General features: G+C 48.4%; 1 protein-coding gene across 7 annotated transcripts in view; it reads left to right on the forward strand.

Annotated features, from left to right (window-relative positions):
- Rnf220 (ring finger protein 220) overlaps positions 1–15,220 on the forward strand; it is a 224,991-nt gene that overhangs the window by 192,715 nt on the left and 17,056 nt on the right. For 2 of the 7 annotated variants that reach the window (XM_040756845.1, XM_040756846.1), the window contains exons 4-6: positions 1,966–2,011; positions 5,211–5,312; positions 14,132–14,174. In XM_040756845.1, the coding sequence (XP_040612779.1) occupies positions 1,966–2,011; positions 5,211–5,312; positions 14,132–14,174 (191 nt within the window). The other 5 variants (XM_040756850.1, XM_040756847.1, XM_040756848.1 and 2 more) reach the window with 5 other exon arrangements.

Here is a 15,220-nt window from a genome sequence, read left to right on the forward strand (position 1 = left end):
TGTGTGAACACACTGGTAGCTCTAATCTGATACTCAGATATGGTCTTCTACTGCTGTGGAGACTGATGGCCTCTGCGCTGGTGTGTGTGTGTGTGTGTGTGTGTGTGTGTGTGTGTGTGTGTGTGTGTGTGTGTGTGTGTGTTCCCCTAAGTGTCTGTATCTGTAGATATGTATGTGCCTAAGTGTGTCAGCGCTTTTTAGGTGTCTCCATCTCTGCAAGTGTTTATGTGGACTTCTGTATATGAGCAGCTCTTTATCCAGTCTGCATGGCTGTTGTGAATTTGTCTTTATGACCATGTCTCTGGGAGTGACCCTATGGCCTTGTGCATCTGTATGCATGTCTGAGTCTCCGGGTGTGACTGCCTGAATCTATGTGCCTGTTGGTAGAATGATATTCTGTGTATCTGCCTTGAGACCAGGGCTTCTCAACCTGAGCACTATTGACATTTTGGGTCCGATAATTCTTTGTGAGGGGCTGTCTGGAATAGTATAGATTGTTAAACACCATCTACCCACTAGATGCCAGTAGCAAACCCCTTTCCACACCCAAGTTTAAACAGTCAGAAATCAATCAAAACTATCTCCAGGGACTTAGAACATAGTGCAGTGGTGGAGCATTTGTCTAGCATATGGTAGAATATATATATATGTTCAGACATTGCAGGTGTCCCCTGGGTGGGCACACATCCCTCATTCCACTGAAAGTCACTACTTTTGCCATTTCTGCTTATTCTTTTTTTTTTTTTTTTGGTTTTTATGAGACAGGGTTTCTCTGTATTATTTTAGAGGCTTTCGGTCCAGCCCGGCCTCGAACTCACAGACATCCACCTGCCTCTGCCTCCCGAGTGCTGGGATTAAAGGCGTGCGCCACCACCGCCCGGCTCTGCTTATTCTTTTGCTTATACATTATGCATTTCTCTGTTTGGTTTAATGGGTGCCCGAATACATCTGTAGGTGCTCCTTAATGTACACACTCACTGAGTCCACACACACCCCTGTAGTCTGCTTTCAATGTATCTGTGTCCCTTCATGCTTTCTGGCTGTGTCTGAGGATGTGCTCTACATTTGTGCTTTGTATGTGTGTCTGTGCGGACAGCCTATAAAAACGGACCATGTCTGTCTCTGTGCATGTGTCAGTAATCCCCTGTATGTATTTGTGTGTGTGTGCCTGTGCATGCATGCACGCCAGTGTGTGAGCACAATGCAGCAGTATAGTGGGGGCAGCAGGCAGGAAGGGACAGGAACAGGGATATTAATGTTTCTGAAGTGGATCTGATTTGATACGTCTTGTTCCATTGTCAGCATCTGTTTAGCGGGATTTGTAATACTCTGTGGCTCTGGATCACTCATGCTTAGCGTGGGATGTGGCCTTGCATACCAATTTTGTTATTAAACACAGTCCTTGCCTCCCCCACAACCCATCCATCACCTCCCACCCAGCCCCCGCCCGCTCTGAACTGCCCACCATATTTCAGGGCCCAGCTCCCTCCTGCCTGCTGCCCGATGCCGGAGGGCCTGGGGCTGACAAATTGAATCAGGGGGAGATCATTTCTAGCCTAACACAGTTTGCAGCGTGTTGGAGGAAAAATTGACAAGAGTCATGTCGGCCCCATCACCCCAATCCCATGGGAACTAAGAGCAGGCTAACAACGGGGAGTGGTGAGAAGGGAGCCTCCAGGACAAATACAATCTTCAGGGCTGATTCTAGATAAAACCCCTGTCCTCCAGTACTCTGCCTGGTGGCTGTGTCCCCTCCCAGGGGCCAGCATGGTTCTTGGCACCTGGAAGAAGCAGAACTAGGTCCTACGCCACTGGGTTGAGTGTACTGGGCGGAGCTAGGCTTAGCTGTCTGGACTATGCCATGCTTGCAATGCCTTCTCTTGGGATTATTTTGTTAATCTACCCTTGTTCACATGACCTGGATACCCAGTGGAATGGTCACCATGTTCTCTTCTTTCTTGGCAGCAAAAATTCCCTTCTGAAGGATGCCATGGCTCCAGGCACCCCCAAGGTAGGTGATCAGTTATGTTTTCCCTCCTGCTCATTCCAACCTAGGCCTTCCAAGATGCGTCTCCTACTGAAAGAAAGGCATTCCCCATGGATTCCAAACTAGCTCCATTGGAATGTCAACCTGATGCCTAGGGTTGCTTGGTGTGTTAGGGTGTGGCTGGGTTTGCAGAATCCATCTGTGTAGAGAGAGAGAGTCAAAATGGGCTGGGGTGTGGGCAGACACCCAAGCTGGGGAGACTCCAAGGAAACTGTAACCAGTGTGTGTGTGTGTGTGTGTGTGTGTGTGTGTGTGTGTGTGTGTACACGTGCGCGTGTGTATACATGCACACATTATAAAGAAACAGAAAAATTCTGGGTCCATCTGAGGAAAGAGTTGGTCCTTCTGAAAAGACACTGTGGAAGAAACTTGGGTGCATGAGGTGGAGAAGAATAAAGAGCAGATATCTCCTCTTGGCCTACTGACATGAGTGCCCATAAGGAGCAGATGGTACTGTCTCCCAAAGATGATGATTGAGGGGATGGAGACCTGGAGAGGAAGAGGTACTCACTGAATACATGGCCTCATTCCTCTGTGGAAGGCTGCCCTCTTTCTCCAAGCTCTCCCACTGTTCACCTGTGTGTGTCATGGGGATTGAGAAGTAGGTGCTGAACCTCAGGAACAGACTTATTCAGTGAGTGGGAGTGTGGGGAAGGTAAGGACAAATACCAAGAAAAAGTGAGGGCATTAGGAGGGTCACAGGAGAGCATGTCTCCCACTTCCCTAAAGATAAACAGTTTCAAAGTGCCTGGGTGGTCAGGACTCCAGCATGAAGTGGTCCATATATCTGAAAGGCCTAAAGTCACCAGTGACCTCTGAGAGGGCAACTTTGGGAAAAGGAGCCAGTGACAAGTATCACCTCCATGACTTGGCCAACCACCCCTTGGGCCTTTAGAAGGAGAGGAGATAGACTGACTATTCACCCTCATTCCAAACTTGCTAAGCCACAGCCAACAGCAAAAAGAGGAACAGAGAGTCCAGTGTAGCCCGGGATTGGTGCAGACCCTGGGCCAAGGCCTGGGATAGAAAGGGATAGGGGAACCAGGCAGCTGTGGACGGGAGGAAGCAAGAAGCCACACACTCCTTGCTTGGCCGAGACTTCCGTGTTTAATGGTGACATAACTGAAGGTCATGGCCAAGCTTCTACTTCAGCCACTACCTGAGTGTGAGTGACGGGGCCTAGACACTGGAAACCAGAAGGGCTTGTGTTCTCAGGACTGGCCCTGGCAGACACACTCCTCATCCATACTTACCTCTCCCATACGTGACCCATAGATCAGAATGTATATCCAGGAAGTCTTAAGCACAGACACATCCCTGCAACCAGACGCTGGCATACTGATCACTAGATGCAGAATAAAGGGACCATTGCGCGAGCACCTGTTCCCAGATAAACTCCCCAAAGCTGATCAGTGGCTGGCTTCTCCTTGGTCTTGACCCCTCAGCTTTGGGGAAGCAAGTTATAGGAGAAAGAGGTAGAAAGCGGAAGGTTGAAGTGAGTATCTGAGAGGACAGGCAGGGAGGAAGGGAGGGAGGAGAAGGAGGAGAGGGCGAGGGGCCCTTAGACAAGATTGATGGCCTCGTTGCCATTAAGAAAAAAATTAGCCGGTGGCGGCTATCATATTAAAGGGTGAAGAAGCCGTGAATTATTTTCTTAAAGATCTTATCGCTTACAATGATAATTTTACCTTCCAAAAGGCCACTTTTAATGAGGCGAAGAGCCAGGCAAAAAGTCATGATTTAATGCCAGGATTTTTTTTTCAAAACACATTTTACTGCTTTTTGGTCCATGTTTAAAAAGCACCAGTGACCTTTTTTTATTCTGTTTGCCCCAGGTGTAATGCCGAGGCCTCTCAGGGCTTCTAACCTAGAGAGAGAGACAGAGATAGACAGAAGAGAGCTTTGTTACTGTTGGGGGGCCACACACTATGACACACTGTTCTCTCTCTCAATATTCTCCTTGGGATCAGAGAGGAACATTGCCTGACATCTTTCTGGCTGGGGCTGTCACCCACCAGGCCTCCCATCAGGCTTATAGGCAAGTCACATCCCAGGCCCTCTGCAACCCCTGGGCCATGAACACATCAGGACAGCCTGGCACATCAGCAGCTGGGACCAGACCCCCTCACTTGTAGCCCCTTGGCCAAGGATGCACACGGTGGCCACTGCATGCGGCTCACATCCTAAGGTGCAGTCAGAGATGAAGGATAAATGGCCGCTCCATCTTCCCCAAATTGCTTTCTTTGGGCTGTCACTGGTGATTTGGCATGGTTTTCGAGGCTGGGGAGGACTTGTAGGGAATTGTGTGCCTCCTGCTCAGAGCTGCGCAAGCTGAAGAAGGGAGGGGGTGTGGATTGTTTTCAGGCCTCTGAGCACTACCCGCCCCCCCCCCTGCAGCTGAACAGGCCTCGGTAAGAGCTGGCTCTTGGGCTGAACATGCCATGTGGTATTTAGAATTGTGGTGCTTGCACACAATTTAAAGCAGACAGTTTATTAATCTAAACTGCAGGCGTATGTAGAAGAGGCCATCCGGGATTGATGGAGGGGGATTAGTTTTGCTGGGGTTTTTGCTGGGGTCATCACCACAGCGCAGGGCTAAATGGACCCAGCGTACATCCCTAGCTACATGCTGGAAACTCATACATACTATTTAATTTACTGTCTCCATAGTGGGGCTGCCATCAGCCTGTATTAGGGGCAGGCAAGGTGGCAGGTATGTGGCTTTACCCCCAACCCTTCACTTGGGTCCCAGAATCTCTGTTCTGAAAGGAAGAACAAAGCACGTCTAGTTAGGTCTACTAAGAGTAGGTCAGTGATGTTTCCCCACTAAGGTAGAGCTTAACAGGAATAAGGTTCTAGCTAGTGCCTGTAACCTCAGCATGTGGGAGGCCCTGATAGGAGGCTCACTGGGAGTTCCAGGCTATCCTGCACTAAGAGTGAGACAGTGTCTCAAACAAAATCTACAAGGAAGGGTCTATATGTAGACCTAAAACCACCCATCCTCTCACACAACTAGACTTCCGTGCTTGGCCATGTCACCTCAGATTTTCACAGTCCTCTATCCATGCGTCCTCCCTCGGTCTCACTGCTAACACTGGGAGCTCCTGGGCTATGAATGTCAGTCTCACTTGGCCTGGGGCCATGTGTCCGTTTCTTCTTCCAGTCCCTCCTGTTGTCTGCTTCCATCAAGAGAGAAGGAGAGTCCCCAACGGCATCTCCACACTCTTCTGCCACCGACGACCTGCACCACTCAGACAGATACCAGGTGAGGAGGGTGTGGCAGGAGGCCAGCAGGGCTCTCACCTGGGTGAGATATTCAAGCCCATGCTTGTGCTAGCTCCTCCTGTGCTAGCTGTGTTTGGTGCCCTTTGTGCCCCGGCCCCAAGTGAACTTAAGAAAGCACAGGTGTCAGGGAACAGGCCTTATTAAGCAGATGGATTTTGGGGTGCGAAGTCACGTTCTTTAGGGCTCTGCTGGTTCTGAGCACTTTTGAAGGATCCTGTCCATCAGTGAGTGGCTTACGGGACTCTTGTCTTATGAGAGGGCTTAGGAGTGTCACCCAGAATTACTGGAGATTTCTGACCCCAAAAGCTAGACCCCTGGAGCCAAGTAAGCCTGTGTTCCTGCCAAACCTCAATATCAGGCCCAGGGAGAAGCGGGCAGACACTGCCTGTAGGTATCATAGTCAAACAGGAAGGAAATAAGCCCTAAGAGATGAGAGCAGGCAGGGGACACAGGGCAGCAGCGTACCTTTTAACAGGCTTTCTCTGAGGTAGAAAGGAGAAAGACCTTCCCCCAGGAGCCCGGTCTGGGAGATGGAGCCCCGCTTTTGAGAACCCACTCAGGTGGCAGAAAACAAGATCCTGCTCTGAGGATTGTTTGTTTAAATGGCAGCAGGGCTTTCCAGGGAGTCCCAGTTTGGAATGGAAAAGGACTCTGATGTGGAAAGGCAGAGCAGTAGCTGCTGGTACCCTGGGTGGATAGTCAGGGTCCCCGTCAGCATCCAGGGAACCTCAGCTGGAACTAAAGAAAGGTATTTCCTCAGGAAGCCTTTCCTCCAAGCTGGTAGCCTGGCATCAGGACACCAAGCTTTCAGAGTGGAGTTGCAAAGTACAGCCAGGGGCTTGGGGTGTAACTCCCAGGTAGAGTGCTTGCCTAGCACCATTGAGAAAAAGAAGACGAAAATTTCTAGGTGGAAGTGTAGACTAGACCCTAGTCCACTGTCCTCTCCTTATTGTGAGGTTAAAAATGCATAGCACTGGACTGGAGAAATGACTCAGCAGTTAAGAGCATTGGCTGCTCTTCCAGAGGTCCTGAGTTCAATTCCCAGCAACCATATGGTGACTCACAACCATCTGTAATAAGATCTGGTTCCAGCTGGGCGTTGGTGGCGCACGCCTTTAATCCCAGCACTCGGGAGGCAGAGGCAGGCGGATCTCTGTGAGTTCGAGACCAGCCTGGACTACCAAGCGAGTTCCAGGACAGCCTCCAAAGCCACAGAGAAACCCTGTCTTGAAAAACAAAAAAAAAACAAAAAAACAAAAAAAAAAGAAGATCTGGTTCCCTCTTCTGGCCTGCAGGCAGACATACAGATAGAATACTGTATACATAATAAATAAATAAAATCTTTTAAAAAATGCATAGCACTGACTGCTCTTCCAGAGGACCCTGAGCTCACAACCATCTAAAACCCCAGTACCAAGGGATTCAACATCTTCTCTGGCCTCTGTGGCACTGCACACACATGGTGCATATGTGTGTGTGTGTGTGTGTGTGTGTGTGTGTGTGTGTATACACATATACATGTAAAACACCAATACACATAAAGATGAATAATAAACATTTTAAAATTATTTAAAAAATAAGGCCAGGCGGTGGTGGCACATGCCTGTAGTCCCAGCATGCAGGAGGCAGAGGCAGGTGGATTTCTGTGAGTTTGAGGCCAGCCTGGTTTACAAAACAAGTTCCAGGACAGGCTCCAAAGCTACAGAGAAACCCTATCTCAAAAAAAAAAAAAGAATGCCGGGCGTTGGTAGAGCACGCCTTTAATCCCAGCACTCAGGAGGCAGAGGCAGGCAGATTTCTGTGAGTTAGAGGACAGCCTGGTCTACAGAGCAAGTTCCAGGACAGCCTTCAAAACAATACAGAAAAACCCTGTCTCAAGAAAACAAAAAAACAAAAGAATAAATAATTCATTAAAATATTATGCATAGCCCAAAGTGCCATGTCTGGCTGGGGAGAAATCTATACATCCATGAATGCTTGTGTGTGTGTGTGTGTGTGTGTGTGTGTGTGTGTGTGTGTGTGTGTGTGTAGATACCAGATAGTGTAGGTGTCATGGAGGCCAGAGGCATTGACTCCCCTACAAGTGGAGTTACAGGTGGTTGTGAGAAGTCTGACATGACTTGGGTCCTCTGGAAGAGCTCTTAACTGATAAGAGAGACACCCAGTCAGTCCTGGACACTACACTAATAAGACAACCACGCTGGAGGTGGAAATGTGACCTGCCTCTAGGGACTTTTGGTGTAAGAAGATAAAACTCTATTCCACAGAAATCCCTTCCAAAGGATAGGCAGAAGAGAGGCCCACTCTCCCAGTCCCCATCTTCCCCCCTCCACTCATTTCAGGCTCCTAAAGAGGGAAAACAGACCGCCATGCACCAACTGGCTCCCTGACCCGATTCCTCTCCTCAAAATGTGTTCCTTTTTTCCTCTGTGGAAATGTGGAAAGCCTCTTGCCTAAAAGAATGTGCCCACACCTTCCTCTCTGGTATTTATTTGCAACCGACTTAGGGATGTATGGGAACTTCTAGAGCACATTTGGGTACCCTCGAACTTAAATTCTACCTCATTCTAGACTCAAAACAGCCTTCTCTATTGAGATAGATTCTCACCATGTTGTCCAGTCTGGCCCCAAACACACAATGATTCTCCTGCATCTGCCTCCAAGTGCTAGCATTACAGCTATGTGCCACTATGTACAAACATTTCAGATTTTTTGCAGGGAGGGGTGTTGGTACAGAGCCTCGTAGTGTAACTCAAACTGACTCACACTCGATCGATGCAGTCTTTTGCCTCAGCCTCCTGAAATGGAGGATATCCAAGTACCTTCTCAAATCAGATTAAGCAATTTATAAACTTACATTCAAGCTCCTTGCATAGCATCAACATTTTGTGATTTGGATCCAACTTGTATTCCTAGGTCTATTCTTGATACTCTCAACTTACTGAACTAATGCTACCTACTCCATGAACATGCCTTCTCTTCTTCCCTCTCTGTGGACTAGTCGCTTTTTTTTTTTCTGGTTTTTCGAGATAGGGTTTCTCTGTGTAGCTTTGGAACCTGTCTTGGCACTCTCTCTCTGTAGACCAGGCTGGCCTCGAACTCAGAGATCTGCCTGCCTCTGCCTCCTGAGTTCTGGGATTAAAGGTGTGCACCACCAACACCTGTCGACAAGTCACTTTTGACATAAATCTTTTGCCCACAAATTTCTATTTGTCCCTCAACATCTTGCTGAAACATGGTCGTCTCCAAAAAGTCCTCCCAGATTATCTTCCTCTTCTTATGACCTTGTGTGTCCCAAATTTTGGCTCACTATATGTGATCACCTGCTCAGATATTTATCCATTATCTAATAATATGCAGCATACCATATCAATATTTGTTGGATTAACACAAATTAATATTTCATTTTTTTTCTCTCTTAAAAATTTAAATTATTAGCAAGGCAGTGGTGGTGCATGTCTTTTTTTTTTTTTTTTTTTTTTTTTGGTTTTTTGAGACAGGGTTTCTCTGTGGCTTTGGAGGCTGTCCTGGAACTCGCTTGGTAGTCCAGGCTGGTCTCGAACTCACAGAGATCCGCCTGCCTCTGCCTCCCGAGTGCTGGGATTAAAGGCGTGCGCCACCAACACCCGGCTTTTTTTTTGTGGGGGTGCATGTCTTTAATCCCAGCACTCAGAGAGGCAGAGGCAGATGAATCTCTGTGAGTTCAAGGCCAGCTTCGCTTACAGAGTAAGTTCTAGGACAGCCAAAGCTACATAAAGAAACCCTGTCTCAAAAAAACAAACCAAAAAAAAAATTAAATTATTGCTGAGTGGTGGTGGCGCACGCCTTTAATCTGGTCATTCAGGAGGCAGAGGCAGGCTGATCTCTGTGAGTTCAAAGCCAACCTGGTCTAAGAGCTAGTTCTGGGACAGCTAGGGTTGTTACACAGAGAAACCCTGTCTCGAAAAAAAAATAATTTAATTATTATACATAGCATTTGGTTTCATTTGACGGCATTTCACATGAAATGTGTTTTGTTGATTTTACTCCCCTATCTTCTTGCTAGTCCTCCTGATGTGACCTCCCACCCATCCCCTTATAGCCTCCTTTCTGCTCCCAGGTCACATATGTCTTATTGCCTCTTCGATTCCCCAATACCTCCTTTTCCCTTCTTGCAGTCTCCTTACTAGTTTCATAAAATATAACCACACTCTTACATATACATAGGGACACATGCTAGGATCTCTCTCTCTCTCTCTCTCTCTCTATATATATATATATATATATAGACATACATACATATATGGACATTACATGCTAGGATCCATGATCCACATGTGGAGAGAACATGAAATGTTTTCCTGAGTCTGGGTTATTTTACTTTATATAATTCTTTCTGGATCTACCCATTTGCCTGCAAATTTCATGATTCTCTATTTCTTTACAATGGAATAAAATTACATTGTGCAGGGCTAGGGGTGGGGATGGCCCACTGAGTAGAGTTTACTGTGTAAACATGAGGACCTGAGTCAGATCTCTAGCAGCCTCATAAAAAGCCAGCTATGACAGCACAGACAAGCGCCTGAAGCTCCAATGCTGGGCGGCAGAGGCAAGAGGATGCCGAGGTCTTGCTTTTCAGCCAGCTATTGGGGATGAACTTTTCAGATCTACGAGAGACTGTCTCAAAAAATAAAATGGAGAGCAGGAAGAGACATCCAACATTTTCCTTTGGCGAACAAACACACAAACGCACAGGGTAGTGTGTGCAGAATGATCATACACACTCTCTCTCTCTCACACACATACACACACACACACACAGACACACACACAATTACACTGTGTATGTACAGTGCATTTCAATATCCATTCTTTTAAAAATTATATTTATTTATATTTATGTATTTATTTTTGGTTTCTGAGATGGGTTTTTCTGGCTGTCCTGGAACTGACTCTGTAGACCAGGCTGACCTTGAACTCACAGAGATCTTCCTGCCTCTGCCAGATTTATTTATATTTATACGAATAGTTTTGCCTTCATGTACGTATGTGAGTACCTGGTGTCCTCAGAGGCCAGAAGAGGGAGTCAGATCCCCTGGAATTGGAGTTCCAGATGGTTGTGAGCCACCATATGGGTGCTGGGAACTGAACTTGGATCCTCTGCAATTCCTTTTAACTGTTAGGCTATCCCACCAACCCCTCATTGTCCATTCTTGTTGATAAGTAGCTAGGCTGGTTCCATTTCTTAATTACTATAAATAATGCAACAATGAGCATGGATGTGTATGTCTTTGTGGTAGGATGTAGAGTCCTCTCTGCCAGCCCTTACCCATGAAGCTCAAGCTCATTTAGAACTGGCTGCACCACGTTCAGAGTTACACTGCCCCTGGTTCCTCCCTCCCTCTCCTGCTCTTTCTTTGAGACTGGGGAACAAGGGGGATTGAACCCAGGACCTCATGCATGCTAGGCAACCACTCTGGTATCTCAGCTACATTTCCAGCCTACCTTTCACCTTTTCTTAACAGATTCTAGGTAGTGTTCCACTAAGACAGTGGCCAAAGCTGCAAGGCCCCTTGAAACTGGCATTATACTGGGAGTTAATTATACTGGAATGAAACTGGAGGTTACATAGCATCATTTCCATCACTTTCTATTGGGCAAAGGAAGACCCAAAGCCAGCCCTTAATCAAGGGGCAAGGAAATGCTGTTCTGGAGAAAACCTGCAAAGAATGGTGACCACGTTTGATTTATCACAATGAATCTGACTCTTCACTGACTTGGAGTTCCTCCAAAGCAAAGACCTTGCCTTAGCCTTCCTTTGTTCAGATGTTTATCTGGTACCACTCCTGCACAGCCAGTGTCCTTGCCTTCATTCTGGCTCAGTGTTTAAATGTGATGAAAAGGGAATAAGTGAGTTTTTAAGATGGCACACGAAAGGAAAAAAAATCACAAGCCTCACAGAGGGGGTAATGACCAACCTACGTTTCAGAATAAAGGCAATACTGTGTGCAAAGAGAATAGTGGAATAATATGGAGTGGTATGTCGAGGGACCTGTTACAATCCAGTTTTGTTGGAAAGGAGCATGCTCTCAGCATTAAAGCTAAACACTCCCCAGATGTGTTTTTGGAAAGGGAAATTGGCAGGACATGAAACTGAAAACTAGCTATGGACCTCCTGCTCTTTCTGCCCTCCTAGGCAAATATACTGGACTTTAAAAATCACAGGAAGTTGGGCATTCCCAACTACCCAGGAGGATGAAACAGGACAGACTGCAAGCTGAAGCCAGGTTGGATTCAAGCTCAACGTTCAACTTAGCTAGACCCTGTTTCAAACTAAAATAATGAAAGGTGATGGAGGTGTAGCTCAGTAGTAGAGTACTTTCCTAGCATATTTGAGGCCCTATTTTGATTCAGCTCCCAATACTGGAAAAAAATAAAATCACCAAACTAGGCAGAGGGCATTAATTTATGGTTTGGATTCCTATCGACTCTGCTGAGTGTCTAACCCACTTCAACCATGATGCCAGTGTACCACCATGGCAACTGTGCAAGGCAGAATTCGTGGTCTCCAGACTTTTCTGATAATATAACTTTTAAGAAACCGGTTAAAACTTGAAGCAGAAATCTGTGTGTCCCTGTATCCTAGCTTGTTCCTGTGTTAGTCAAGATTTCCATCATTGTAACTCATCCCTGAAATTAACAGCTTTCTTTTGGCTCAAGGTTGTAGTCTATAATTGGTTGGCCTGGTTGCTTTAGGTCTGTGATGGCACAGAAGGCTTCTCACTAGGTCCATGTTCTATCACTTCCCAACAGAAGTAAGCCAGCCTTTAGCACATGGGGATATTCCAGATTCAACTAGACCAATTCCCCGGCTCTTTATTGGCTCAGGACTTGCCTCATGTCCTCTATCCCAGTGATAGCTCCTTCGTGGTAGACCTATGTTTGGTGACTAGATACAGATGAGCTACCTTCCAAGAAAAGAAATATTTAAATAGTGAACACACACACACACACACACGATCAGAAGAAAGTTAAGGAACAGAGAAAACTCAGAGACAACAAACCCAATAACAGGATAGGAAAAAAAATTGGAGCTTTGCCGGAGTCCTGATGGATGAACAGCAACGAGCAGTGGCTATCAAAGAGCATGGAGATATCTGAGCCAGAGCAGAGTGTTCAGAAGATCTGTAGGTAGCTCTGCAAAGCTGTGGGGGGGGGGGGGAGCAAAGGATGCAATAGATGTGGAGCAACAGACCAGAGGAGCAGGGAGGGCAGGGCAGGGCGGGCCGGTGGGGCGGGGCAAGTGTGAGTCAAGTTGCAGATCTTCTCCTTGGTAAATCCTTGAAAGATTTAAAGAAAGGGAAACACATTAATTTTGCACAAAGGAAAGATCATGTGTGAAGTGTGGAGGATTGGTTGCAGGGAGAGAAACTGGAGATCAAGAAATGAGCTGGGAAATGCCTGCAATCGAGAGAGTTGAAAGCTAAGCGTTGTGAAAACCACGGTAGTCACTGAGGAAATCCTGAGGGTTGTCCCCCTATAGCTAAGAGACATGCTGGGTTCTGGGTTTGCGCAAATGACTCAGAGTAACCCCAGCTCTGGAGTGGTCAGCACACCAATACAAATCTATACAAAGCAAAAATGATAGGGATGGATGTGATCTAGGACAGACAGGAGATACAGATAGGAAAATTTAAAAGTTTAAAGGTGGATTCCCTAGATCCAGAAGATTCGCAAGGCGGTGGTGGCACACATTCTACCACTCAGGCGGCAGAAGCAGGAGGATCTCTGTGAGTTCGAGGACAGCCTGGTCTACATAGTCAGTTCCAGTACATCCAGGGTTTGTTACACAGAGAAACCCTGTCTCGAAAAACAAAAGCACAAAAAGAGAGATCCAGAAGCTTCACCGTGAGAGATAAATGGGAGAGGCATCAAGGGCAACCTAGTGAGCACACCTGACAAGGTGTCCTGAGAGCCCAGGACGAAGGCGGCTATTTAGACCGTTGTCTGCCTAACGGGCAGGTGATGCTCCCGGGAGCCCCGGAAATGGCCTGCGGGCGACGAAATGTGGGTTATCCTGCGATGGGCAAGAGGCTGTGAGGAAGTAAGATATTGGCGGAAATAGGCCCCGCGGATGATCGGGAGTTCCTATGCCTTCTCCCTGGAAAAGCACTCCTTTGGAGGTGCTGCCCTGGGCCCGCGCGCGAAAAGCGGGAGCCCGGGTGGATCTCAGAGGCCGAAGGAGTGTAGCATGGTGGGAAGCACCAGGGGGCCGCCCAGGCTGGGGTGGAGAGTCCTTAGGGGCTGTGGGAGGGGCCGGAGGGGGCGGCCCCAGCAGGTTGTTACCCGCTTGCAAGCCGCAATTTCCTGGCTCGGGTCTGCCGGCACACCCCCACCCCGGTGAACTTTCACCCCCAGCGCGTTACGGCGGCGAATCACGTGATCAGGGCCAACATGGCCGCCGCCGCTGCTGGGAGCTGAGGTGCCGCCGCCGCCGGGCAGCCGGGGGGAATCCGCCCGCATCGCCGCCCTCGCCGGCCGGGCTGCCGCGGGGCCCAGAGCACCATAGGCTGGGGCTGGGGCGGCACCGCGCGGCGGCCGCGGGGTCCCGTTAGAGCAGCCCCGGCGGCTATGCCGAGGGCCCGGAGCGGCCGGCGGAGCAGGGGGGCCGGCGGGAGGGAGGAAGTAGGTTTGTTTACGGGCTGTTTGGGGCGGGGCGGGCCTGGATGAGGGTCGGGTGCTAGGGTAGGGGCCGGGACTCCAGGCCGCATCTGACGCTCTGTACTTTATTTTTTGCATCTGCCGGGGATTTTCTCCCAGACCTTCCTGAGAGTGCGAGCCAACCGGCAAACCCGACTGAATGGTGAGTCCGGTTCGGCCCCTCCCTCCGCCCCACCCCCGGCCTCCTCCCTCCTTCACTGCCCGCAGCTCCTGGCTTGCCTGGGTCTCTTCATCATCGGGCCAACTGACTTGTTGGTAGTCACAGCGTCTGAGAGTGCAAACCAAGGCTGCGGCCCTCAGTTTCCCCGTCTGTCTAATGGAGGGTTACGGGTACTCAGCTCGTGCCCAAGCCTTTCTAAAGGCCCGAAAGAACCCTGGGGGACAATAAGTGTCGGAGAATGAGGAACAAGCTACACAATTCCACTCGGGAGCTCAGCTTTGAATTTGCAGACTGCTGGGACCGCACTATACAAGTCGGCAGGGCGCTGAGAATGTTTTTCTTCTAGTTTTTAATCAGTGCCCAGTAGTGTGAATGCAGCCTCTCTCTGAGACTTCACAATGCAATGAGATCTGGAGTTCCCACGGCAACAGGAACTAACTCGTCCCAGGGCTCTTTGAGTTATCAGTCGGCCCACATTTCACAAAGGTGATCAGCGTGGGCTCGACAGCTCTTAGAGGCCTTTTCTGAAAGCAGGCCGTGTATGCACTACCTGGCGGTCCCCCTTTTGGATTCAAACCTCTGGAGCATTCCTGTTTGCTGAACACAATTGAATGGTCCCGCTTTTTGTGCTGACTGAGGTGTGGTGTATGTTGGGGTGTGCTGTAAAGGCCTTAGGGTCTCTGGGGCAGCTGGTGAGTAAGGCCATGGGTGTTGAAGATCCCCAGCCCTTACCACTGATTGCTACCTCCAGGTTTAGCCCACTGTGGAAAAGAGAAGAGCACTCATTGTGGGCTAGCACCATTCTGAGAGGAAAATCCTGCACGTGTTTTATAAATAAGGAAACTGAGGCTCTGGCAGTTGAAGGTCATTCGTTTGATATCACCAAGTTGGTGTCGCTGAGCCATGATTAAAGTCTGCTTTTCCCCAAAACCTTTTGCTGCTGCGACCATGTCAAATGCTTTGACTCAGAGGCAGCTTCAAGGACAGAACTAAACACCCTGCCTCACTGTGGGAAGCTTGTTTAGGAC

The sequence above is a fragment of the Mesocricetus auratus genome, unplaced genomic scaffold (assembly GCF_017639785.1).
Source record: "Mesocricetus auratus isolate SY011 unplaced genomic scaffold, BCM_Maur_2.0 Super-Scaffold_100014, whole genome shotgun sequence".
NCBI classification, from domain to species: Eukaryota; Metazoa; Chordata; class Mammalia; order Rodentia; family Cricetidae; genus Mesocricetus; species Mesocricetus auratus.